Source organism: Peromyscus californicus, unplaced genomic scaffold, assembly GCF_007827085.1.
Source record: "Peromyscus californicus insignis strain IS unplaced genomic scaffold, ASM782708v3 Scaffold_18__1_contigs__length_77618521, whole genome shotgun sequence".
Lineage (NCBI taxonomy): Eukaryota > Metazoa > Chordata > Mammalia > Rodentia > Cricetidae > Peromyscus > Peromyscus californicus.
The window spans coordinates 42094894-42116361 of NW_026294480.1; the positions used below are offsets into that span (position 1 = coordinate 42094894).

At 39.9% G+C, this 21468-nt stretch overlaps 1 protein-coding gene across 4 annotated transcripts in view; it reads left to right on the plus strand.

Annotated features, from left to right (window-relative positions):
* Il6st (interleukin 6 cytokine family signal transducer) overlaps window positions 1-21468 on the plus strand; it is a 44345-nt gene that overhangs the window by 1971 nt on the left and 20906 nt on the right. For 2 of the 4 annotated variants that reach the window (XM_052743287.1, XM_052743289.1), the window contains exons 2-6: window positions 6705-6790; window positions 10091-10168; window positions 14159-14464; window positions 15524-15644; window positions 21101-21261. In XM_052743287.1, coding sequence (XP_052599247.1) covers window positions 10105-10168; window positions 14159-14464; window positions 15524-15644; window positions 21101-21261 — 652 coding nt within the window. In that variant the 5' untranslated portion in view covers window positions 6705-6790; window positions 10091-10104. Of the gene's footprint in view, window positions 1-5410; window positions 5616-6704; window positions 6791-10090; window positions 10169-14158; window positions 14465-15523; window positions 15645-21100; window positions 21262-21468 lie in introns of all 4 variants that reach the window. The other 2 variants (XM_052743288.1, XM_052743290.1) reach the window with 2 other exon arrangements.

Sequence of the window (21468 nt, forward strand, 5' to 3'; positions counted from 1 at the left end):
TCCTGAAAGTTTACAAAATTGGGCTGACAAACCGGTGTGTAAAAAATTACCCAGATGCAGAGCAGTTTCAATTAAATAATGAGTGATGTAGAAAGTGCTGTGGGTCTTTAAGTATTGGAATTGAAATAGTCAGTGTGTTTCCTAGAGGTCAGCCTTGAGATCTGGATAAAGGGGAAATTAGAGAGATCCTGTTCTAAATATAGAATGGAGGGCAGAATGGAGACTAGAACTTCGTCAAGGACTGCCATGTGCTGTTACCACAGTATATTCAGTTTAATAACCAGTAACTTACGCAGTTTTGTATGTCAGTCTCTGAACATAGCCTTATTGAAGTAGGTCCATTACCCTCTTCTACACAAAGGCAAACCCCCAAACACAGACATTATCGTCAGATTCTACATGTATGCTTAGATACCCTGAGTTCAGGCTGAACTTTTATCTGTAATACGTGTTACTTTTTCATATTGTCTACATGAGAACAGAGTAAAATAGTTATACCAGTTCTTTTAAAACTCATTATTAGGCTGGGAATGTAGCCAATAGTAGAGTGCTTTCCTACCATGTGCCAGCCCTGGGGTCAATCTTCAGCACTACATACTACATACATTCTCCATCAGTACCACTTATATATGTGCATACATATGTAAACTAAGCATTCTTTTAGCTGTTCACCAAACGCTCCAAGATTCTCAGCATATGAAGTTGTGTAATTACTGTGCTACATTTTGTATCCTTTTAGGGAACTCTGAAAGTGCAGTGGAAACAGATGTTTGTGAATGTGGGGGAAATTCCACAGAAGAGATGTTCATTTGGGTTATAAACAACGGAACAAGGCAGAGTCAGCAGGGCACTGGCATTATAGAGTCAAACTGTAGTGTGTGTACAAGCACACGTTCAAGAAGGTGTTTAGAGGAAGTTAGAAGTTTGTTGTAACTGGAGCTTACCATCTAGGTGTGGCTCACATGGAAATGATGAAAATTAGGACCAGTTTGCTGAGGCCACAGAAAACCGAGGAGCTTAAATATTTACTTTGCAGTTGGAAAACTAAAAGAATAATTTCAGCATAATTGGAGTAAAAAGCCAGATTGTTCGTAATTCTCTCTGGGATTATAGCACAGTAGTTCATGAGAAGGACTCTAAGGAAAGGGTTTTATTTATGTAATGGGCTGGGGGGTTGAACCAGGACCTTTCCCCATTGGAAGCAAGTGCTCTACCATGGACTGTACCCCAGCCTCCTCCATTACTGTTAGTTTAAAATAGAACTGAACATTGGCGGTCAGTTGGACAGTGCAGGTGGATGAAGCGGTTCCTAGGTTCTCTGATAGACGAAGTATTGGAAGTGCCATGATCGGAGTGGGAGGGGTTCGTGGTAGAGGAGTGGCTGGGAGCCATTCTAAGTGCTGGGGTCAGGTCCAGGTCCAGTCATCCATAGAGAGAGGCCGGTGAGAAGGTCGTGAAAGAAGCCTGGTAAGATGAGTAACTGACAAGTCAAATTTTAAGGGTTGATCAGAACAGAAGGCTTTACTGACTGGAGCAACTGAAAACCATGAGTTGTTTATAGGTGTGTGTGTGTGGGGGGGGGGGTAAAGTTTCTATGATTAAAAATATTGGATTGTGTTTGTAGGTACTTTTAAGTGGGGAGATTTATTAAATTGACCTGCATCAGATGCAGGATATCTAAGATGATACATAACTAGAATTGATGATTCAAGCCAGAATTCTTGAAATTTGGTTTGAAGGTAAGGTACTAGTTGAAGTTACATGTCTTCAAAGTAAATATTTTAAAAGAAAAGTAGATCCTGAGTACTTCATCTTTGGGTACATTCATGGCCAGCAGATAAAAGCTAGCCAAGAATACCAAAAAGTGGACAAAGGAAAGAACCAACCGTATGGTTGCATTTTAAACCAGGAGCTTAATGAGGAACTTGACAAGCAGGGTGGTAAATGGAGACTCAGGAACACTTGTGACAGGGCCACCAGGACTTCACTCTGTGGCTGGCTCGTCAGAGGGATTCTGTGAGTTTCTCCGCTCCCGAATCAGAGAGCTGTATCTGTTAGTGTACGCTGAGACTAGATTGATGCTTTAAAGCTGCCTGTACTCATATCCAGAGCAAGAGCTTAATTCCTTTCAGTAGAACATAACTGTCTTGCCTCTGGAATTTCATATTCCCTTTAATAGTCACTTTCATCCTTTGCTTTAAGGAAGAGTGGGCTAATTATTATAAATAGTGGGTTCATACTGCTTCTCCTGCAGAGTCCATCTTGTTTGGATGTTCTGTCTTATGTACATCCCCTGCCACTGCACCCCCTAGTGCAAGCTGAGCTCATCAGAGCTGTTATTGCAGATAGCCCAGTGCTGGCTGGTAGACCTTCCCATTGGCGGTCTTCAGCCAAACATACAGTTTTCTTGTTCACGAAACTCTGACTTTATTTTATAGCTGAGTGCCCCTGAGCCCTGAGTAGGATATTACCTGTTCCCAAAGCACTTTGCATTTATTTTACCTGTTAGCTTTGAGCTTCCTGTAGCCGAGAACTGTTTGGCATCAATTGTATTTGCAATGTTTTATGTCTTAAGTGATGGTGAGAACATAGGTTTTTATCAGAGTACTCATGAAACCGAAATAGATAATATATTAACTCGGAATATGCTTGTATAATAAAAATATCTTTTGTATTTTTCTTTATAGGACCAGTTGTCCCAAAAAATATCTTTGAATAATATGAGATGCCATAACAGATTTTTTTTTTTGCATGCTCTCCCAGGCTAGCTGCCAAGTCTTAGGTTCAATTGATTTTTCTTCCTCAGCACCCCACCCCCAACCTCTGAGACTTACAGGTGTGTGCATGCCCGGCTTATACATTCTTTACGATTTATCTGAGGGTTTTTGTTTGTTTTGTGGTACTAGGGATCAAAACAAAGTCATACACTTGAAGACATGCTGTGTACCACTAAGCTACATCCCAATTCTAAAAGCAATTATATATTCTTGAGTTTCTTTTCTTTATGCTGTTGACTTGTCTGGTGTCTGTGCCCATGTGTGTTTTATTCTTTGTGGCAGGTCTGAATGAGGGTACATCAAATCCTCTTTTTGTTGTTTGAAAATTGGCCCTTAGTGTCTCATTTTTAATGTGAAATTTTAATTGAGATATAAAGTTCTATAATGAACCACTTTGCTATTTGGGTTAAAATTGTGTTGCATTTTTATCTTGTGAAATCCTTTTTAGCTCTGACTAGATTTTTCCTATTCTAGTGTTGCTTTTGGGGCTATTATGAGTGGTAGTTTTTTTCTATTGTATTTCTTAGTTGGTTATTACTGATGTTCAGAAGTACTACTTTTTAAATAATCATTTCTTTAAACACTACATTAAATGTCTAGGAGTCCTGCTAGTTTAACATTTTGTTTTTGTTTGACACTGTAGCAGCTACATATTTCAAAACCGGTAAACTACTTGTCACAACAGTGAAAAGGTTGCATGAGAATAAGCAAATAGATGGGAACAGGCAGACTACAGCCCACCTCTTGGTTTTTGTTGTTGGTGGTTTTATAAAGTATGGTAAGAACATAATGCATGCACACACTAAAAACAAAAAGCGTTTTAAGAAGTTTTATAAAACGACAGGCCACAGACTGCAGAACAGTTATGTACAAATCAAATTTCTGACAAAGGCCTTATATACAAAATATACATTCAAACTGTCAAACCTAATAATAATGAAACAAGTCTAATTAAAAATTAGCCGAATATTCAAATGGTCATACCATCCAGAAAGCTCTATAACTAAACATAACACCTACCACATTCTACCCCTAGTATTCACTTCTCAAAATTACAGCATGTGTACACACACAGACTCAACACTAGTTAAGTATTGTAGTCAGGTGGTGGCGCACACCTTTAATCCCGGCTCTCAGGAGGTGGAGGCAGGAGGATCTCTGTGAGTTCTAGGCCAGCTTGGTCCACAGAGTGAGTTCTAGGACAGCCAGGGCTACATAAAGAAACTCACTCTTGAAAACAACAACAAAAACAAAAAAGTTGCAGTATTACATGTTATGTACACATTTGAATGTTGTGTCTTTAATAACTGTATCATATACAAAATATAGTTCTGAATTGTAGAGATATGTCAAGAACACAGACAGAAAGCTATCTCCTTTGCTTACAATCTGTTTGGGTAATACACATAATGTGTTCATTTCTTAGGACTAATGTAACAAAGTGCCATGAATCAGGTGGTTTAAAATTACAGAAACGATGCCAGGCAGTGGTGGCACACACCTTTAGTCCCAGCACTTGGGAGGCAGAGCAGGTGGATTTTTGAGTTCAAGGCCGCCCTGGCCTACAGAGTGAGTTCCGGGACAGCCAGGGCTACACAGAAAGCCTGTCTTGAAAAAACAAATAAATAAATAAAACTGTGGAAATATTATTTTCTGCAGAAGTCCTTCTAAGATTGGAAAGAATCCTTGGGCTCTTCCTAGCCTCCCGTAGTAATGTGTTGACATTTTTTTAGCTTGTAGCTCTAGTCACTCCAGGCTCTTGCCTTCTGTCATCGGGCACTTTTCTGTGTCTCTGTTAGAAGAGCCATATTCTAATGTCTTACCTACTCCTGCTGGTGTTTTTTTTTTTTTTTTTTTTTTAAACTCTTTACTCTTTTGGCTCTTTGGGGGGCCCGCCACCTAACTCCCAAATAAATCACACGGAGTCTTATTCTTTCTTATGAATGCCTGGCTTTAGCTTGGCTTATTTCTAGCCAGCTTTTCTTAACTTAACCTGTCAACCTTTTGCCTCTGGACTTTTACCTTTTTCTATTTCTGTGTATCTTTTCTTTGCTTCTTTCTCCACGTCTGGCTGTGTAACTAGTTGGCCCTTCTTTTCTTGCTCCTCGATCTCTTCTTCGCAGATTCCTCCTCCTAGTTATTCTCTCTGCCTGCCAGCCCTGCCTGTCCTTCCTCCTGCCTAGCTATTGGCCATTCAGTTCTTTATTAGGCCAATTAGGTTTTTTAGACAGGCAAAGTAACACAGCTTCACAGAGTTAAACAAATGCAACATGAAAGAATGCAACACATCTTTGCATCATTAAACAAATGTTCCACAGCATATGCAAATCTTGAAATAATATTCTACAGCATACTCCACTAGGGCTTCTCTGCTAACTACCCCAGCAATGGTTCTATTTCCAAAGAGGCTCCTATTTTGAGGTTCCAGGAGTTAGGACTTGAGTGCATCTTTTGTAGGGGACACAGTTCAACCTTGAAGAAACAGTAAGCAAAATAAGAAAATTATATGGCATTTTCAAATAAGGCCCCACAAACAGTGGCCTGCAGACCAAATCTGGCTTGCAGTCTTTTTGTAAGGAAAGTCTAAACATTTATCTGGTTCATTACATAAGATATTTGCCAATCTGTTACAGATGTCTCAAGTGTTCTGAAGGAGAAAACAAAAAGCAGGAGAGCAGGGTGGTAGAAGCAGTTCCCAGAGGCCAAGAAAGACCTGGGAAGGAGGGAGACAAAGGCTGCAAAACTTAACCTCTGTGGTGCCCGTAGAGCCCCAGTCTGTAGTGTTACATGAGGAAGGAAGCGACAGCACGCACCGCACGGTGAACCTGGCTTTCTAACGTAAGAAATACGTACTTACTTACACAGTATGGAGCCGTAGGTGGAGAATTTTCCAGACTACCAGCAGCATTTTCACTAGCTATTTTTCTTGGTAAAATTATAGACTTTACATGCCTGCATCCCCCCCCCATTTTTCATTTGAAATTTTTAAAATGTTACAAACTTAATTCCTTGTTACTGTGTCATATCAAAGATGTAACACGTGGCAGGATTCATTTCTTTGCCTGAGTCTCAAGTTGTTTCAAAAAATAGCTGCCATTGCTCAACTGAATCTAGTACCGGTCATGGTTGGACAGTTGAGGAGTCAGCAATTTGAACTCAGGACCACTAGAGAACAAAAGATATCAGCCTTCTACTAAGGACCTCTTATTGTCCTATCAACAAAATGCCCTTGTGACATTGCACAGACATCAAGGAGGTTGAATTAGGTGTAGGTGACTTTAATAGTTAGGTATTAAACCAGCGGTTCTCAACCTTCCTAATGCTGTAAACCTTTAGTACAGTTCATGTTGTGGTGACCCCAACCATAAAATTATTTTCATTGCTACTTCATAACTAATTTTGCTACTGTTATGGACCGTAATATAAATGTCTGTGTTTTGTGATGGTCTTAGGCAACCCCCATAAAAACGTCATTTGACCCAAAGGGGTCACAACCCCACAGGTTCAGAACCACTATTAAACATAACTCTGGGCCCTATTGATCCCAAAAGCTTGAGGCAGGAAGATTACTTGAATTCAGTAGTTAATGGCCAGCTAGGACAACATAGCAGAACCTTCTCTCAAAGGGGAAAAAAAGACATAGTAATAACCACTGGATTATTGAGTACTCTCACCCAAGTATTTGTGGGATTCTTTTATTTTGAAGTTCTTTGACATGTGCTACTTGGGACAAACCCGAAAACGTTATACCAGGGAGGATTTAAAGAACATGTGTACAGGTGGATCCAGGAGTTAGAGGAGGAGTAGGGGGGAAGATGAACAAAATACATTGTATGCGTGTATGACGTTCTCAAAGATCCTAGTAAGAAGCACGCGTCCAACACTTACCAAAGCCAGTGTTCTGAACAAGGCTCTCTGTCTTCACAGGGAGACCAAGAGAAGGAACATGACATTTGGTGCTGGTGGACTTGCTTCAGATTCATGCCTTTTCATTTGCTAATTTTTTGAGTTGGGTAAGTAATTGTCTTGTCTGAATTTTTGTTTTTCTTTTGTAAAAGTCCAATAAACAATCCCTGCCCTACCCGGCTGCCTCCCAGGGGTAGGGATAGAAATGACTAGTATGAAAGCATTATGTGTAACAAAACAGTCCAGTGTGTTAGCATGAACTGGAAAGGAGTAAAGAGTGGACGATTGTAAAAATCATGTAGCTCAATTTAATGTCATTATGGCCAGTGTCTTACAGATGGATTATAATAAGACATTCTGTAAATGTCACCCTGATCCCTACCCAACTCATCAGTGAACACAATTTGCTTTATTTCTGCCAGCCAGCCTTCATGTAAGGTTCTGCAGTTGTAACAGTTACCTTGCCGTAGTAACAGTTTACACTGATAGCTTTCTCAGTGAATGCAGTCCTTATTCATTGTTCATTCTTGGGTTAGATTTTATAAAAGGGAAGTAAACATAAAAGTCACAGTGTAGGCAATAAAAATATTTAGAGTGCACAGTTGTTAAGGTTCATCAGTTATAATTACACCGCTTTTTCCACTTGAGAAAATCCATGGACTGAAAGAGCGAGCGGTGATGTAGTTACTGCATATCTGTTCTAAGTTCCCAAGCAAGCCATTCACAATCTGTGTGAGGAGCATTACTGGAGGAAGTCACTGGTGACACACCTTTCAGCACACCACTGTTGGCTCGCCAGAGTTGAGGAATTACCAATATAGAAGAGTCTCTCCATTCCGAAATAAACTGTCAATGCAAGCATCTGCAGTTACGAGTCATGTTTTCGCTTTGTAAAAGCTTCCTAGAAAGCTTTTACAAATTCAAGGAAGTCATCGTATACAGTATTTCTGCAATATGTGCATATTCTGCAAGAGCTGTGGAATAAGAGGAGCATTTAATACACTTGTTTTGTTTTGTTGAGACAGGGTTTCTCTGTGTAGCTTTGTGCCTTTCCTGGAACTCACTCTGTAGCCCAGGCTGACGTCGAACTCAGAGGTCTGTCTGCTTCTGCCTCCCGAGTGCTGGGATTAAAGGCGTGCTGGCTGTTTAATACACTTTTAATTTGAATGTTTACTCTCAACAGAATCAAAAGAATGTAGCAGAATACTGTCCATTTTAAAACAAAATAAGCCCCAAGAGAAGTTAGTTGTATAGGATATCACACAGAATACATTCGTACTTTGATGTCAGGCACTTTCATAGACGCTCTTTCCTCACATCTCAGTGACAGTTTTAAAAATTAGGAAGTAATACTTCTAGTCATTACAGTGAAAGGCTTTCCCATTTCCTCATGACACTGCTCAGTCACAAGCCTACCCCGCTCTAGTTCTGTATTGCATGTGAGGGTTAACCATGCTGTGCACACTTGTACATTCTTCTTGCCAATTGCCATGGCTCAGTTACTTGACTGCCAGTTTGTCTGGTTGCTTCTCATCAACTTTTGGGTGTGGTTTGATTTTCTTGTTGCTGGGGACTGAACCTATGTCCAGTGTATACTGAGAACCTGATCTGTGGAGCTGCACCTGCCTTGGGCATCCTATGTGTATACCCTTTGGAAGACATTAGCACATGTTTCTTTCAGTGTATGTATACCTTGTCTGTATAGTGTTGTTTGGTTACAATTAAAATTCAATGTATAAACTAAAAAGAAAAGTGGGTCATGATTTTTGCATACTATATGTCTTAGTTGCAAAAGCCCTGACTGCCCCACCCTTACTATCATTTGAAGGATGTTGAAATACTGTTTCACTTAGGAAGGCTTGCTTGCAGTTTTAAAACATAGCTGTAATGGCCCCCTCTAGAGTAAAAGGCCAGAATGCTTCCTGCTCACTTTGAGGTGTGGATTCCTAAGCCAGATCTTTGTGTGCTGTAAGATAACTTGCTCTCTGTGGGTGTCACCTGACTTCACAGCACCCTGTGAAATGAGCTGGTAGTTAGCAAAAGAAGCTATGGATAGTTTGGCGCTGCTGTTACGCATCATATTTTTTGTTTCTAACTCAGAGGGCTTACAATGAATTGCTGATATTCATGTAACTGCAGCAAGCAAATGTATCAGCTTCTAAGTAGAGTAGTCTCAGACCAGAGCCTTGTTATATTGGCACAATGCAGTGAATCTTCGCAAATACCTATAGTCTTTATAAAGTCACCACCCAAATCAAGTTATTGAATATTTTCATCACCCCAGCAGACTCCGTCATTCCCCCCCTCTATCTCACCCTAGGACTCCCTGATCTGCTCTGCATCATCTTAGTTTGCTTATGCACCCTGTGGTGGCTGGTATCTTTATTCCACTCACTTCTGGGGGGGATTTTCCCCTTGTGCTTGATATGTCATTAGTTTGTTCCCATTTACTGCTGTGTATACTCTTTGTTTTGTAGATATACCCTGAGCTGATTTTCTTTATCCATTCACCAATTGATAGACATTTGGGTTGTTTCCAGTTTGAGATTTTTCTGAATAGATTTGCTATAAACATTTGAGTATGTCTGTGTGTGGACATACGTTGTTCTTATTTTCCTTAGGTATGTTGTTAGGTGTGTAATGCCAGAATGCTTTTTAACTTGCTAAAGCCTTGCCTGCCCTGCCATTTTCCAGAGTGTATCATTTTTCATTCCTATCTTCTTTTTATTTTGCATCTCATTGTGAGTAGTTTAAAATTGTCTTTTTGCATATTTTAGTTACATGAATTTCTTTCTCTATAAACTGCCTACTCAAAAAGTTTTGCTTGTTTTTCTATGAGGTGTTAGAATCTTTTAGTACTTTGTGGGCATCCTCCTCCTATCAGGGACTATTTGTGGTCACACTGAGCTAAATTTCCCATTGTCTAGTCCCTTTGGAGGTTCTTTAGAGGGGACTTTACCATTTCTGAAGTCCTCCATCTCACAGCTACTTACTTGTGTGTATGATTTCACATCATTTAAAAAAAAAACAAAAAAAACAGGATTGGGGCTAGAGAGATGGCTCAGAGGTTAAAACTGATCTTTCAGAGTCCCTGTGTTCAATCCCCAGCAACCCCACGGTGGCTCACAACCATCTATTATGAGATCTGCTGCCCTCTTCTGGCCTGCAGGCATACATGCAGACAAAAAACAAAAAAAAACCCCAGGATTGGTCCTTAACCATTGATGTCATCTAGTGGTTTTGTGCAGCCGTCGTAACTTTAGTGGACGGAGAAAAATATTCCCTTTCTGCATTCACATAAGTATTTTTCCACCTTTCAAGAAATAGCTGCACAGTAGAAATAAGCCTGTGTCTTAGCTTGTGTGTAAGAGAACAGGTTTTTAAATTGCACATTGTGTCTGTTACAGGAGCATCCCTGAAGATGTCAACACTGAGGATTTGGCTAACACAAGCTTTGCTTATTTTTTTCACCACTGAATCTATAGGTAAGGTTCATGAAATGTCTCAACTCTACAAATTCGGCTTATATGTTTTATATACTGTATAATTAGGCTCATGTTTAATAGTTTTATAATTATGCTTATATAGTCTTTCTTGGTTATTATTGAAAGAAATTTCTTTAGTACAAATAAGCCTGATAATTTGTTTTATATCATTTATTTGAGTTTTATAAATACTAAATGCTAGTTAGCTAGTTTGGAACAGATTGAAGGACAAAAACTGTGTGGTCACCTTAGTAGATGCATTCTGATAAATACCATGTAAAACCGTTCATAACCTAAAATAATAAATTAAGTATAGGAAGAACATTTCAGCATAATAAAAGTTTTACACACACACACACACACACACACACACACACACACACACACACACCCCACATACACATCTGAAGTTCACAGCTAATGTGCTGAATGGAGAGAAGCTGAAAGCTTTTTCTCCAAGATCCTGATACCGATAGAGGTTATTTCCGCTACCTTTATTTCTAACCACCTCTAAATCTATTAAATACCATATTTGAAGACCTAGCCAGAGCAATCAATCAGGCAAAGAAATAAAAAAGGCATCATGGTTGGAAAAGAGGATGTCAGATTGTCTCATGTAGATGACATGGTCTTATATACAAGAAACCCCAAAGAGTCTACAAAAAGACGGAACTAATCAATGAATTCAGAAAAGTTGCTGATTAAAAAATAAACATGCATAGGTCAACAGCATTTCCATATGCTAATAGTAAAGTATCTGAAAAGGCAATCTTATTAACAATGGCCCCCAAAATAAATGTAAGTAAATTTAGTCAGAGCTGAAATATAAATTATAAAACCTAATGCAAGAAGTTTTGGAAAGGACACAGAAACATGGAAAGACAATACATATGCATGAACTAAAAGATTTGAAGTTGTTAAAATTTCTGTACTTTTCAAAGCAGTCTACAGAATTAGAAAAAAATAATTCCTAAATTGCGTGTGGAACCACAAAACACCCAAATACCCAAAATAGTCTTGAGCTGTAGGCAGATTTTTCTGTTCCGCCAGCCCACTCCCAAATGACCACATAGAGACTTAATATTGATTATGAATGCTCAGCCAATAGCTTAAGCTTGTTTTTAGCTAGCTCTTATAACTTATTAAATTAACCCACACTTATTAATCTATGTGCTGCTCCAAGGATCATTTACCTCATCTACGTATTTCCCATCTTGCTCGATATGCATCTTGTGGTGTCTCTGTGTGACTCTGCCCTTCCTCTTCCCATCATTCTCTCTGCCCTGAAAATCCTGCTAGCTAATGCCCATTCAGCTTTTTTTTAAACCAATCCAAGTGACAAATCTTCACAGTATACAAAAAGATTATTCCATACATTGAACAAAATAAACAAAAATGGAGACATTATACCAACTGACTTCAAAATATTTTACAAAGCTACAATAATTAAAGCAGCATGGTGTGGGCATGAAAACAGAGCAGCAGAAAAGACAAGAGAGCATAGAAGTAAATCATTATGTATAGCCACCAATCTTTGACAAGGGCGCTAAGATATTATTAAAGTACAGTCTCTTCAGATCAAGATGTGGGGTAATTGGATACCCAGTTTTTCTCTTTTTGTCAACAGTTTGAGACTCAGAACAGATTAGAGGCTTATTTATTTACTTATTTTTGAGACACAATCTCATTGTGTAGCTCTGGCCACCCCGGAACTCCTTATGTAGACAAGGTTGGCACTGACCTCACAGAAATCTGCCTCTGCCTCCCAAGTGCTGGGATTAAAGGTGTGCACACCACCACCAACTGGATTGAAGGCTTTAATACAAGACCTGAAACTATGAAATCACTAGAAGAAAATACGGGGGAATGCTTTAGGATACTGGAACAGGTGAGGAGTGTCTCACTAGGATCCCAAACCATAGGAATACAACAAGAGTAGATGAATTAGAGTGTGTCACACTTAGCTTCTGTGTGGCAAAGAAAATCAACCAAGTAAAAAGACACTCGCCAAATAAGGGAATATTCCAAATCATACACCTGATAAGGGATTAATACTGATTATGCAAGGAATGTAAACTCAGTAGAAAAATATAAATAATTTTTAAAGGGGTAGGAGACCTAGGTAGACATTTCTCAAGATAAGACATGCAAGTGACTAATAATTCCATGAAAACATACTCAGCACTAATCATCAGGGAAGTGCCAACCAAAGTCATAGTGAGGAATGACCTGCTTCCTGTTAGGTAGACTGTTAGCACAAAACCTAAGATATGTGCTGGCAGGACTATAGAGAAAAGGAAACCAAACATAGTACTGATGGGATGTTATATTAGTACAGCTATTTTCAAAACTAATACAGAGGCTCTTAAAGAAAAGGCAGTTCCACTAGCAGATTGTGATAGTTATTTTTCTCATTGTCAGGATAAAATACTTTTGAACAACTTCAGGAAGGTAGGACTTGAGTGGACAGTCCCCTCAGGCTGGGGAAAGCCTGGTGACAGTAGTTTGGTATATCAGGGTTACATTGTGGCATGCACTTAGGAAACAGAGATAAATGTTAGTATGTAGCTTGCTTTCTCCTTTTATTCACTCCAGGACCCCAGCCCATGCAATGGTGCCACCTACATTTAGAGTGTGTCTTCCTATCTCAGTTAACCCAGTATAAAAACCCCTCATGGACATGCCTAGAAGTTTATCTCCTAGGCAAGTCTGAATCCTGTCAAATTGACAATTGATGTATACCACATATGATCCTGCATTGTCGCTATTAGGTAAATAATAGAAAAGAAATTAAATCAGTATGTCAAATTAGAGCTGCATTCCTATTTTTATTACAGCAAGAACTATGTAAGTGGATAATGGAATGTGTGTGTTCATAATGGAATACTATTCCATCTTAAAAAATAGCGAAGTTCTGTCATTTGGGACAACATAAATAGAACTGAAGACACGTTAAGTGAAATAAGCCAGACACTGAAAGATAAATACCACATGATCTCACTTGTGAAATCTAAAAAAGTCGATCTCATAAAAAGTTGAGTAGAATGGTAGTTACTAGGGGGAGGGAAAGGTTGCTCACTGGTACTAAGTTATATTAAATACAAGAAATAAGCTTTGGGGTTCTTTTGTATGGCAAAGTAACTATAATAGTGGTAGCATCCTGTGCATTCCCAAACAATTCCAACTGCAAAGACACGTGTCTCTAGCAGGATATTGAAAGCAGATGAAATGAGAGGTAGACCTGTCACTGTCATCTGCAGTGGGGGTGAGACACTTAACTGTATAATTGGCTTGTGGGTTTTGATCCTATCTAATTTCTTTTCCTCCTTCTTTAAATAGAAATGTTTATTCCCCGCATTGATGGATAAAATACATTTATTGCTAAAACTAGTCCAATTGTTTTCTCAGAAAATCCTATCCTCTACACTTTGTTAAAACACACATATTTGCCCATATTTTCTAGTCTTTCTTGTTTGGGTTGCTGTCTCACTACAGTTTGAATTTTGATATATGGACAGTATGTCCATCCTTCTCTTCCTGTGGCCTCGCCTCCACCAGCAGCATTCAGGGCTGGAGAAGACAACCCACCTGTTTTCTGGAATTTAGTTAGGCTGTCTGAGTCAAGGGGGTGCATGAGGGATGGGCAGCTTTGAGATATACTAGAAGCAGTCTGTTTCTAAGGAAAATCAGAATATTAGACCATGGGCTCAGTAATTTTTACTTTTGTACAATATAATTTGTGTATTTCTTTACAAATTTAGGTTTTAATTCAGACCACAATGTTTTCAGTCTTACATTTCCTTCAGAATTACTATAATGAATTTGTGGGGTCCACATTGAGTGCTGCTATCCAGATACCCTTTTGTACTGGAGATATCCAGTCTTTGTTTCTTTGTCTTATTCCTGTCACAGTGCCAGGCATCAAACCCAAGGCATCACATGTGCTAGGCAAGCTCAGGCCACTTAGCACAGTCTGTTGTTCTTTTTCAGGTCAAATTGTGGAACCATGTGGTTATATCTACCCCGAGTTTCCGGTTGTACAGCGTGGCTCTAACCTCACTGCCATTTGTGTGCTAAAGGAAAAGTGTCTCCAGCAGTACGACGTGAATGCTAGTTTCATCGTATGGAAGACAAACCATGTTGCTGTTCCCAAGGAGCAGGTCACCGTCATCAACAGAACCACGTCTAGTGTCACCTTCACAGACATGATCCTCCCGACGGTCCAGCTCATCTGCAATGTCTTGTCATTTGGGCAGATCGAACAGAACGTGTACGGAACCACCGTACTTTCAGGCTGTAAGAGCTGAGTCTTCTTTTCAGCTTCACCAGACTCTTGAACTACATTTGTAATGGTTTCTGTTAGCCTTCCCAAGGACAGTCACTTGGTTCAGTAGCTTTTGGATATACTTACTTTATCAAAATGTTTAGAAATACTGTGTACATTTTCACTGTTATACACAAATCCAGGAGTAACATGGTTGCCATTTCTTTGCTAAAAGACAAACATTCGTCATGCTCTTGAAGAATGCCTTGACCAGAGACTCTTGCGTATCCCCGAGAGTATTACTGATTTGCAGACCTTCTGCTGATGGCAGCTTTCTGTGTCTCCTCATTACTGAGAAAGGCTCAAGTTAAACAGGCCCCTGCATGGAGAAAATGGAGAAACCTTGAAACACAGAGGCCATGGGTTTGAAGAGAGCAGGGAGGGGTATAGGAGAGGGCTTCGAGGGGGGAAAGGGAAGGGGAAATGATGGAATTATAATCTTAAAAATATTATTAAAAAGAGTAGAACCAGTGATCCAGACCGATGAGGGTTAGCCGGGAGTTACAGTTTCAGCATTTACCTTACTTTCACCCCGTGTCAAAGCAGGAAGGACAAAACTTCAGCAGCCTCGTGTGCTGGTGAGGCCAGAAATGCCAGCTCCTGGCACATGGAACAAGAGGATTGAGAGTTTGAGGCCAGCCTGAGCTACATAGTAGGAGCTTGTCCTGAAATAGAAAAGTAAAATAAAGTATATGTGAATCATTTTTGCTCCTATAACTGCCTTTTAATATTTATTAGTTATTATTAGTTTTAGAACACTTAATGGAGACATTACTGGTAATTTATCTGGTTATAAATAAAAATTTATTTTTATATAGAAAACTAATATGAAAGCAATAAATTAATGACAGTTACACTTGAAAATATATATATGACCTAAGAAGTATTTAAGAGTTTGAAGAAAAAGATACTAACATCTGTTTCTCGTTATGCCCATATCTTTATCTTGGGTTTGTTTATCTAATTGAGGTGGGTCTTAGGTGTTATATGAGTTGGATAATATTTGTGTATGTATGCTTATTTCCTTTTAGTTCCCCCAGATATACCTACAAATTTGAGTTGCATTGTGAATGAGGGGAAGAATATGCTGTGTCAGTGGGACCCAGGAAGGGAGACATTCCTGGAAACAAACTACACGTTGAAGTCCGAGTGGTAAGTTACTCCCGATATGCCCTCTGCTGGATTCTCAGATGCTGTTGCTGGGACCTTCGTTTTGTCAGTAGTGATATTGGGTGATTATTTTAGGACATTGCGTCCTCTGACAGGAGAATCAATGTGCTCTTCATGTGTACCTGTCCCCAGTGTCAGCAGTGAGCAGTGTATGTACTGTGCCCCATGCTGCCTTTAAGAGAAGCCCAGCCATGTTCCGCCCATAGGTACTGCAGTGTGTAGCTCTAAAAGATGACTTTCAAACAGTCACATACTGTTTGTCTTAGGCAATGTTCTCTTGCTGTGAAGAGACACCTGACCATGGCAGCTCTTATAAAGGAAAACATTTAATTGGGGCTTGCTTACAGTCAGGTTTAGTCCACTATCAGCATGGTGGGAAGCATGGCAGCATGCAGGCAGACATGATCCTGGAGAGGTAGCTGAGAGCTCTACATCCAGATCAGCAGGCAACAGAAGAGAGAGAGAGCCACTGAGCCTGGCTTGAGTATTTGAAACCCCAAAGCCTCCCCACCAAATCCCATGACTTACTTCCTCAACAAAGCCACACTTACCCAACAAGGACACACCTCCCAGTAGTGCCACTCCCTAATGCCAGGCGTTCAAGTATGTGAGTCTGTGGGGCCTTTCCTGTTCAAACCACCGCACTATGGTTCTCCTCCAACAATTTGAAATATTTCAATATCAAACTTTCAGCTAGTATTAACTTTCTCATTTCTCAAAAATATTTTCTTATAAAAATATTCTTTTGAGGGGGCTGGAGAGATGGCTCAGCGGTTAAGAACACTGGCTGTTCTTCCAGAGGTCCTGAGTTCAATTCCCAGCAACCACATGGTGGCTCACAACCATCTGTAATGAGATCTAGTGCCCTCTTCTGGCCTGCAGGGATACATGCAGACATTACACTGTATATATAATAAATAAATAAATCTTTAAAAAAAAAAAAAAGAACACCTTTTTAAAAAAAAAATATTCTTTTGAATTGAGATTTTTAAAAACAAACAAAACAAAACAAAAAAAACCCTACCTTTTAAGTTGATAAATTCTTCTCTTCTTAAATGGCAGGTTCTACCTGCTTCTGTTTCCTTTCCATGCAGTTGAGTTACTTGTTGGATATCGTATAACATATCCTAAAAATTGTTATTAGGTCTATATATTGGTCAAATTTGAGTTGGATTTCTTTCCTCAAAAATCCCACTCCCAGGGATGGTGTGCTCTTCCACATTGTTTTCTGGTGTTAGGGGGAGGGCTGTGGAGATCGCTCAGTGAACTGCTTCCTGCACAGGCCTGAGACTCCGAGCTTAGGTGCCTGCCACCCACACATCAAGTCAGATGAGTGGTCCACTTCTGTGATGTCAGCTCTGGGGGACAGCTAGACTAGGCTGGAGCTTACTGGCCAGGCAGCCTGAGTCACTGAGGTCCAGCGTCCATGTGACGCTGTCTTAGTAAGTACAGTGCAGTGGGATGAGGAAGACGCCGGCCATCAGCCACTGCCCTTGCACGAATACACACACACTGAGCACTGATTTCTAGTGTCGCCAGCCTTATGCAAATTAAAATCTGTTTCTGATGCACACCAAAGCTTGGAGAATAGTGGATACCTATCCACACCCGTCACCTAGATTCTACAATTACATTTTACTAGAGTCACTTTATCTCCTGTAGATGCATCCTCCTCCCCAGCAGTCAGTGTCTCTCTTCCTTTAAAGAATTTCAAAGGAGTTGTAAGCATTACCATGATTTAGTGGAACACTTCAGTGTTTACATGATTAGATCAGTATTTAAGTGCACTAAACTTTGCATATAGTGAGAGCACAGATCCAAAGTGTGTCTGTTACACGTTTTGACAAGTGCACACACCTGTAGAACTCAGATGTTCCCTGAAAAGTTTTCTCACGTTTCTCCTCAGTTAATTCTAGTCCTGACCCCAGCTTATGAGACAGCTACTAAGATTGAATGAGCTCACTTCCCATATACTTTCTGTGTGTGAGCACTTGTCAGGGATCACTATTTGTGAGTCATAAGATAGCACTCTCCTTTATTTTATTTGTGTATTTTATTTTGTAGTTCCTGGTATCAGAACAAATGCATCCCAGGCACTCTGCCTTTGAGCTAGACCTCTAGTCTCAGAGTTACTTGAATGCTCTCGCACGAAAAGATAAGGTGCATCATGAGTTCATGTTGATATTTTTATCTGTGAGAAAGGGGACTATAGTTTTATTTTGTTTTGTTTTTTATATAATCCATCAAACAGCTACATGCTCCTTTTTTCTGCACTGAAAACGCTAGTTCCCAACAGTACTAACATGTTTGTTACCTTTCCCACGATAAACAGGAATATAATTCCAAGCACATTATTAGCACTAGTGATGATATTTCTAAAAGCAGTTTTAAGATTGGTTTTCGCCACAAGTATATATGGTCAAATCATTGTTTTGAACATTTGAAATTAGGGCCAGAGAGACTACTGCTGCTCTGCCAGAGGAAGGGTTGGCTTTATCTTTTCATTTTTTGAAGGTGTATTGTATATGAATGCTTTAAACTGGGGCGTAACTTTGTGACTAGTGTAGGCTTTCTATGGTGACAGTCATCAGAAAGTGGTTCCCTGGTTTGGCTGTAAAGGCTGAAGACATTTGGGGGCTTGATAGGCCCCCTCCACCTAATCTTTTGTCACCTAGCCTGTTCTGAATAGAGAAGATATTGCTGGTTTAGTAGGGATTCTGTTTCAAGGAGAAAACTAGAACAATCCCTTAATCTGTTGTTTCAGTCTAAAAGTATTAAATGTACAGTTCCAGAAATAAGCAATTCCAAGCAGTTGTACTCCCATCTGCATTGATGAAATTTCACATCCCCCCCGGTCCTCCTTTTGGTCCCATATCCATGCTGCCTGCTTGTTAGTTACTTAGCAGTCACCTTGGTTATTAGATTGGTTGCTGGTGATAACACAGTGCAGTGTTTAAAAAGAAAAGCCAGTTTGACCTAAAGCATGGCATTGTATATGCAAAGAGAAATGATGTAGTGGTTTTCTTTAAGTGAAAGACAGGAAGTTCTTGAGCAAGAAGAGGAAAATCACATGCTATGGTTATTTTAATCTGCACTAAGGACAGATGTACTATTTGTGGTATTATGAAGAAGAAAAAGTTATGCTATTTCACATCTCAGTTACTACCACAGTATGCAATACTTAGTAAAGATAGAAAGGCATTAAATCTGTGATTGGATGACGTGAACAGAAATCATGCTCCAGATGAGTCTGCAAGGGATCTCAAGTGATTCCTAAGGGGAGTGACACCAAGCCACTTACTGTGAGTAAGGGATGGTTATGCATATTCAGAAGTGGGTTTGAATTGAAACATACAGACCTGCTGAAGAGGTTGTCTGTAAATGAAGAAACTGCCTTTACATTTGCAGGCGCCCAGTAGAGCGTACAGTCATTAAGATGTGGTGATGCCATCAAACCATGAAGCATAGATTTATCTGGTACTGTGTGGTCCCAGTTCAAGGCGATAAGTAAGCCTGGTGTAGTGTACAAAGTGCAGACTGCATGCCTATCTGCCTGCGTTCTGGTAGCATAATTACAATGTGGAGGCGACACCCCTCCTGTATGGGGTGCTTCCATCACTGCCTTATCCAAGAAGTGGAAAAACCCTTGGAAGAAGAGTTTAAGAAGATTTAGAGTCCTACGAGCAATAGATAGTGCATAGGCTGTTACCAAGGTGTCAAGTAGTATTTGCCTCTTACTACAGCCTTGGCTGACTGGCAGAGGCCACTTGTGCCCACCTGGTATTGGTTGTGTTCAACCCTAGTTTGTACATAGGCAGTGCTGCAGGTGATTTACTGTTTCTGGGATGGTAACAGCCATAGAGTTGCTGTGGGTGAATTCAAACCAGAACTACATGTAAATGCCTGCTGGTAAGTTTATAGAGTGTAGTGTGAATGCTTTTCAAAAGTTTACAGAGAAGACAGGGAAATCGTTCACATGGCAGATAAGTTGGTAGAGAATGATTTGCTGATGTGTGGAACAGCATCGAAGGCCTTTGAGAAGTACTCATGAATGAGGAATGAAAGGACTCAACAAGTCCATCTTGTTGAGTCACCTACAGAAGAAGATGAAGAGGAAACTGAAGTATAACCAGCAACGAACACATTATAGAAACAGCCTCATAGAACAAAAGTTCAAGAACTTAGGGAATCAGCAGAGTGTTTGAATCACACAGACACTGAAGAACAAAAGTATAGAATATAGTCCTTGGAGAAATACAACATTAAAGGCATGCTCTGATCACAGGCAGATTACCGCCTTTCTAAGCAATCCTTTGGTGAGTTAAAGACAGGCAAGCTGCACTTACAGTGTTCTTCTAGAAGCTTGCAGTGGATCACTTTATAAACAATAGATAACCAACCGTAGACATAATCTGCTCCAAATGGCATCACCTGAAACAAATGGTCCTTGTCTTAGTGTTCTATTGCTGAGAAGGGACACCATGACCAAGGCAACTCTCATAAAAGAAAACATTTAACTGGGGGCTGGCTTACAGTTTCAGAGCCGAGTCCATTATCATCACGGCAGGGAGCACGGTGGCTTGCAGGCAGGCGTGGTGCTAGAGAAGTAACTGAGAGTTCTACACCTGGATCCACAGGCAGCAGAGAGAGAGAGAGAGAGACACTGGGCCTGGCTTGGACTTTGGAAGCCTCAAAGCCCACCCCCAGTGACACACTTCCTCCAACAAGGCCACAGCCCCTATTCTCAAGTAGCACCACTTCCTAATGACTAAAACATTCAAATCTATGAGCCTCTGGGGCCATTCTTGCTCAGACCACCACAGTCCTCTTTCGGAATTTTTGTCAGGTCAGTAGTGTCCTAACATTCTCTCTCAGGACTGATGTCATTCACCTCAATTCAAACCGTCTTCCATGCAGTGTGTCAGCTTACAGCATGACAAGAAAAGTGAGCACGCTACAGTATTTAGGGAGAGACTGCATTCACTTAACTGTTACATGGTAGAGTTGTTCATTACCAAGCTTAATTTAGAGATTAAATACCATCGTAGTGAAGCATGTTAGGAAAAACCATAGTGTACCTAGGATTTGGTGTTACCCAGCATTTCAGGCATCTGCAGGGGATCCTGAAACATGTCTTTGTGAATGAGGTGGGGCTGCTATTCTAAGATCACAAGAAATAGATAATTTTTAGTGACGGGTCAATAAGGACATAGCATAAAATTCTGAAATTAAATTCTCAGATTAAAATGTGGAAATAAGACATAGATATAGATTGAGTACAATTTTAAAAATATGTGATCTGTCTTTGGTGACCAACATTTATTGCAGTCTTTACTGCAATAGTCTGGGTCATATCCAACTCTTTTCCAGTAACTTTTTTTACCTTTGTATTTTTAAATTTATTTTTAATGGCTGATTTCTTCCAATTTTATATTTAGGGCAACAGAAAAGTTTCCTGATTGTCTAACAAAGCATGGCACCTCGTGCATGGTTAGCTACCCTCCTATCTATTTTGTCAACATTGAAGTCTGGGTGGAAGCAGAAAATGCCCTCGGGAAGGTCTCATCAGAGGGTATCAATTTCGATCCCGTGGATAAAGGTACCTATATTTGAGTACTACTCAGTGGTTTGTAATTACTTTTCAGACTTCAGTTAATATAGAAATGCTTATTAGTACAGTGATTTTTGTAGTCTTTTTATAATATTATTAAATGTAATATTATAAATAGCTGTAGTCTGGCCACACTTGTGGCCATTTTCAGTGTGCTTTTGGAATGTTTTATCATTGCTGTTTGTTTGTTTTCTG